Consider the following 6,124-nt stretch of genomic DNA (forward strand, 5'->3'; position numbering starts at 1 on the left):
ACCTGCCTCTTGAGAAACCTATATGCAGGTCAGGAAGCAACAGTTAGAACTGGACATGGAACAACAGACTGGTTCCAAATAGGAAAAGGACTACGTCAAGGCTGTATATTGTCACTCTGCTTATTTAACTTATATGCAGAGTACATCATGAGAAATGCGGGGCTGGAGGAAGCACAAGCTGGAATCAAGATTTCTGGGAGAAATATCAATAACCTCAGATATGCAGATGAAATGACCCTTATGGCAGAAAGTGAAGAGGAACTAAAAAGCCTCTTGATGAAAGTGAAAGAGGAGAGTGAAAAAGTTAGCTTACAGCTCAACATTCAGAAAACTAAGATCATGGCATCCAGTCCCATCACTTCATGGCAAATAGATGGGGAAACAGTAGAAACAGTGGCTGACTTTATTTTGGTGGTGGTGGGGGGGGGGGGCTCCAAAATCACTGCAGATGGTGATTACAGCCATGAAATTAAAAGACGCTTACTCCTTAGAAGGAAAGTTATGACCAACCTAGATAGCATATTGAAAAGCAGAGACATGACTTTGTCCACAAAGGTCTGTCTAGTCAAGGCTATGGTTTTTCCAGTAGGCACATATGGATGTGAGCATTGGACTATAAAGAAAGCTGAGCGCTGAAGAATTGATGCTTTTGAACTGTGGTGTTGGAGAAGACTCTTGAGAGTCCCTTGGACTGCAAGGAGATCCAACCAGTCCTTCCTAAAGGAAATTGGTCCTTAATATTATTTGGAAGGACTGATGTTGAAGCTGAAACTCCAATACTTTGGCCACCTTCTGTGAAGAGCTGACTCATTTGAAAAGACCCTGATGCTGGAAAAGATTGAAGGTGAGAGGAGAAGGGGACGACAGAGGATGAGATGGTTGGATGGCATCATCGACTCAATGGACATGAGTTTGGGTAAACTCCAGGAGTTGGTGATGGACAGGGAGGCCTGGTGTACTGCGGTTCATGGGGTCGCAAAAAGTCGGACACGACTGAAAGAGTGAACTGAACTGAATTGAATCAAAAACCTCCCAGAAAACACTGTCCAGGGCCTGAGGGTGTCACATGTGATCCTATGAAGCATTTTTAAAAATAAAATCTACCCTTCTTAAACTATTCCAAAAATTAAAGAGGAGGAGAACACTCTTAAATTTATTATATCAGGCTAACTTTACATTGATATCAGTACTATAAAGAGACACTACAGAAAATTACAGATCATTTTCTTGATGAATATGGTTGAAAAAAATTTTCAACAAAATATTAGCAGACAGAATTCAACAATCTATTAAAGATATCATAAATGATTACCACGTAGCATTGTTCCAGAGATGCAAGGATGGTTAAAAATCCACAAGTCAATCCACGTGATACACCACATTAAACACAAGATTTTGTCAATAGACATAGAAAAAGCATTGACAAAATCTAACATCCATTTGAGCATAGAGAAAATACATCTCCACGTAACAAATCAAACCCACAGAGGTGGATATCTGAAAGCTTTTTCCTCTAAAATCAGGACCAAGACAAGGATGCTCACTCTTGCCACTCTGGTTTAACAGTATTTGGACAAAAAAGTAATAAGAGACATCCAATGCCTAAGAGAAGTAAAACTGTCACTACTATAGAGAAATGATACTTTCTATAGAAAACCCTAATGTCTCCACCAGAAAGCTAATGAATTCAGTACACACACACAATGGAATATTCCTCACCCTTTAGGAATAAAATTTCGCTGCTTCTACCATAGATGGACCTGGAAATCATTCTGTTTCGTGAATTAAGTCAGACAAAGTTAAATACTGTATATTATCCCTTGACATATGGAATCTAAAGCTAGTACAAATGGATGGAAATAATGATATAGAAAAAGACTCTCGCATATAGAGAATAAACTAGTGCTTACCAGTGGAGAGAGAAAGTGGGAAGGGGCAAGACAGAGTAAAGATTTAGAAGTACACATTACTATGTAGAAAATAAATAAACTACAAGGACATACTTTACAGCACAGGGAATATAGCCAATAGTTCATAATAACTTTAAACAAAGTATAACCTATACACTGAACCACAATGTTGTACCTCTGCCACTACTATAATACTGTAAATCAACTATAATTCAAGGAAAAATTTGACGTAAAAGAAAAGTTATGCATTGTGATATGTGGTTGTAATGGCAGTCACATTACAATATTTATGTGTAACAATTATCACATCTTACACTTAAAATTCACACAATGTTATATGTCAAATATATTTCAGTTTTTTAAATCTGCTGAAATATATTTTTCTTTCGGTGTGTTTTGTATTGTACTTCACTTCAAACTGCTCATTTCTACATGAAAATATTTAAATGCGCTAATCTCCCTGCAAGACTCTTTCTAATAAATACTGCCATCTCTCTTAACAATGTGAACTATAAACTTGTAACTGGCTCCCAAATTCTTACCTGATTTTACCTTCGCGTAGTAACCAGGGTATTCTTTACTCTGTGAGGACATTAATTTCTTCCATTTTATTTCTGACTACTGTACACACTGATCCGTTTTCATGTATACTTTTATCTATAATTCCACCCCTACTTCATTTGTGGGAAATTCGTTCTGTTAGACTGAAAGTAACACATTTGAACACTTTATAATATGCATATCATTTCAAGACTTATTTATTGCATAAATTTCTGAACTCCTTTTCTACAAGGAAACTTCAATGATATGATTTTTTATGAGGTATTCATATTTCATGACAATATATTTCAATTGGTCTTTATATTGAAGAAGACATTTGGCATGTCCTGTATATTATCTTGAAATTCAAATTTTAAATTAGGATTCTGAGGGTGAATAAATGAGCTGGCAGTGGCTCATTACAGAATAAATAAAATTCACACTTTTCTCATAATAGTAGAGGACTTTGCATTTCTTTCCCAGGCAAAGTAGAGCCTTTGTACACTGGAGTCACGGCTTATGAGCAGAAAGGGGCTGACACTTGGGAAGCATGCTGCTATGATTATAGTCATGTTCACAAACAACCAGCTGGGCTGAACAAAAAGAGCCAGAAGAACTTGAAAGATGGAGGAAAGAGTATAAAAGCAGACAAAGGTGCCCCCCAGGAGAAGGATGGTTTTAGTAGCCCTGGACTCAGGGGAGGACCTGGAGGAGGCATCAGTCCTACGAATGTGCTGGACCTGCTGCTTATGTCGGTAGAGAATGAGAACCATGGAGCCACCGGCCCAGAGCGTGAGCCCCAAACATAAAACATCAGGGGATGACAGCAATGCTGCATACAAGGCATCTCTGGTTTTTATATTCTTCTGGTCAGTATGAGTACTAGAACAGCAGCCATAATCTCTTTCCTCTGTGATGTTATTGTGACTCCATTTGCCAGTTATATAGATGGGGAAAATGACATTTACCGGCATTTGGAGGATCCAACACAGGAAAATAGAGGGAACGGTGTACTTAGGAGCTATTACTTTCAGCGCTGCCCACCTGGAGTTCCAGGGACTGATTGTGATCATCTGAAAGACACTCAAGAGGCAGATGCTGCCAATGGACACTCCCCTCCCCATTCTGTGTAGAAAGAAGAGAAGTTTGCAGCCAAAATCACTGCGGATCTGCTTCCACCCAAAGATTGCCATTGTCTCGGGGACCCCTTTACATAGGAGGACCAAGGAGTTGGCCACAATCAGGTGCTTAAGGATCAAATCTGTGGACCTTAACCTGTAACCCATGATGTGAAGGACGATATAACTGCAAAGGAGTGAGAAATTCCCCAGGATTCCAACCACAGTCTGTGTTAAGATGATCATGCCTATTATGAAAAAGCTGCCAGCCATCCTCTCAGTTCACAGTCACTGGTACTTGTGAGTTAGAATGTCCTGCGTGGGAATATGAGGCATGGGCTACATGCATAGTGTCAACTGTAATCCAATATTCTCCACTTAACAATAGTTCCCACTTGGAAATATTTGCTTCTTGTGTTTTCTGTTACCAGCAGCCTTTAAAGGGTTCCATGTATAACATTTAAAGAGAACTAATATGTAAAGTTAATCACTGGAGATACTCATGTGATCACTTCTTCTTCACAAATTTATTAGGCAGGAACTGAAGGGACCTTAGTTATACAGAGGAGTGTAACCTATACCCAGACAGGTTAAGTATTTGTCAAATCTGCTTCTTAATGCACAGTGAGGACTGAATCCCATTTGGCTACTCAAAACAGTGGTTCAAGGAACTTCCCAGGTGCTTAAATGATTAAGACTCTGCCTTCCACCACAGAGGGTCCAGGTTCAATCCCTGGTCCAGGATCGAAGATTCCATGAACTCTGATGCACGGACAAAGACAAAAAAAGAGTGCACTGATCACCAGCCATGCAAACAGCTAGTTAGTTGCAAGCACATAATAAACCAGATCTATATTTGATTTTGATTTCACAACTATTGTTTGTAGACCTGTGGTATTTTGTAGTTTTCATATAACATGATTCCATTTATTTGTAAAGCTTTATTCTATGATACCACGTATTCTGAATAAAGTCTTAGCATCTTAATACATGAAAAACACTGCTGGCAGTAGAATACAGCAGGATCCTGCCTCAGGACAAGGCAATGTCATGAAGACAAGAATGCTTCACTGTGAGGATAGCAACAGAAAGACTCTTGTTCCTATGACAGAAACACAACTGAAATAACATATATTATAGAACTGTTTGAATAATCATATGTAGGCAATAAACCTTAGGGAATAAACACTAGCATGTGATAAAACAGTTTAAGACAAAAGAAAATTATTATTGTCCAATCATATACTGAACAGTGTGTTATTGTCGAGCCCAGTGAATAAATTAGCAATGAATTAATATTTGCAATTGACATTACATACAAAACACAGAGGCAAAATTTAGCACTTGTAAAGCATGTATTCTTGTGTCTTTCATAAACTGACATACTAGATTTGTTAGAATGCCAACAAATTGGTGTTGGTGTCTGTTTCTGATCTGATCACTTACCCAGAATCTTGATATGCCTTTCTCTCACAGACTCTGCTGCTCAGACGAAAGTACAACGAACATACCTTCCAGCTGGCAGGACAAGGGCTTGGTGGGATGGTCATTATACCCAGTATGTGTGTGGGATGGAGGCAGCCAGATCCTGATAAATGGGTTTGAGACGCTGTCCTCCCCTCCCCTCCTGTCAAAACTGCAATTATCCTTTCACCTGCAGCAGTGATGGGACTGCAGGCCTGGGAGCTGAGAACATTTCTGGAAACTTTTCTCTCAATTGTTAATTACTGGAAACAATTACAAGTTTCTAGTTAGCACCCTTCAGAGACAACTGGCTCTACGTGAAAGGTATTTTCTTTTCCATGATCCCTGAAGGTGATGGTCTCATGAGGAAGAAATGCTGAAATCACACACATTAGGGACTGACACAAACCATTTGCGTCCTTCTGGATTCCTCACTTCCCTGAGCATCTCTGCCCTAATACTAGTACTTTCCTCACCTTCAACCATTGAATGGAACCATCAATGAAAGTATTGGTAAAGAAATGGGATGAGACAAAATACCTGGGAAGTATATTCAAAGAGACAAAAGAAAAAGGAGGAACATCATCAAGAACTCATGATAGGATAAATGCAAAAGAAACAAGAGACCATAGCAAAAATCAACAAAGCCAAAAGCTGGTTCTTTGAAAGGATAAATAAAATTGACAAACCATTAGCCAGACTTATCAAGAAACAAAGGGAGAAAAATCAAATCAATAAAATTAGAAATGGAAATGGAGAGATCACAACAGACAACACAGAAATACAAAGGATCATAAGAGACTACTATCAACAATTATATGCCAATAAAATTGGCAACGTGGAAGAAATGGACAAATTCTTAGAAAAGTACAACTTTCCAAAGCTGGACCAGGATAAAATAGAAAATCTTAACAGACCCATCACAAGCACGGAAATTGAAACTGTAATCAAAAATCTTTCAGCAAAAAAAAGCCCATGTCCAGACGGCTTCACAGCTGAATTCTACCAAAAATTTAGAGAAGAGCTAACGCCTATCCTACTCAAACTCTTCTAGAAAATTGCAGAGGAAGGTAAACTTCCAAACTCATTCTA

General features: G+C 38.7%; 1 protein-coding gene across 1 annotated transcript; it reads right to left on the bottom strand.

Annotated features, from left to right (window-relative positions):
• Positions 1-949: 949 nt before the first annotated feature.
• Positions 950-5,707, bottom strand: LOC113875600 (vomeronasal type-1 receptor 4-like). The gene has a single exon (XM_027514149.1). The coding sequence runs from the start codon at positions 3,839-3,841 to the stop codon at positions 2,888-2,890; it is 954 nt and encodes a 317-aa protein (XP_027369950.1). The 5' UTR covers positions 3,842-5,707; the 3' UTR covers positions 950-2,887.
• Positions 5,708-6,124: the final 417 nt, after the last annotated feature.

This window comes from Bos indicus x Bos taurus, chromosome 18 (genome assembly GCF_003369695.1).
Source record: "Bos indicus x Bos taurus breed Angus x Brahman F1 hybrid chromosome 18, Bos_hybrid_MaternalHap_v2.0, whole genome shotgun sequence".
Taxonomy (NCBI): Eukaryota; Metazoa; Chordata; class Mammalia; order Artiodactyla; family Bovidae; genus Bos; species Bos indicus x Bos taurus.

Coding starts and splice junctions, on each gene's coding strand:
- LOC113875600 (XM_027514149.1), bottom strand. CDS start 3,841: ATGGCTGGCAGCTTTTTCATAATAGGCATGATCATCTTAACACAGACT.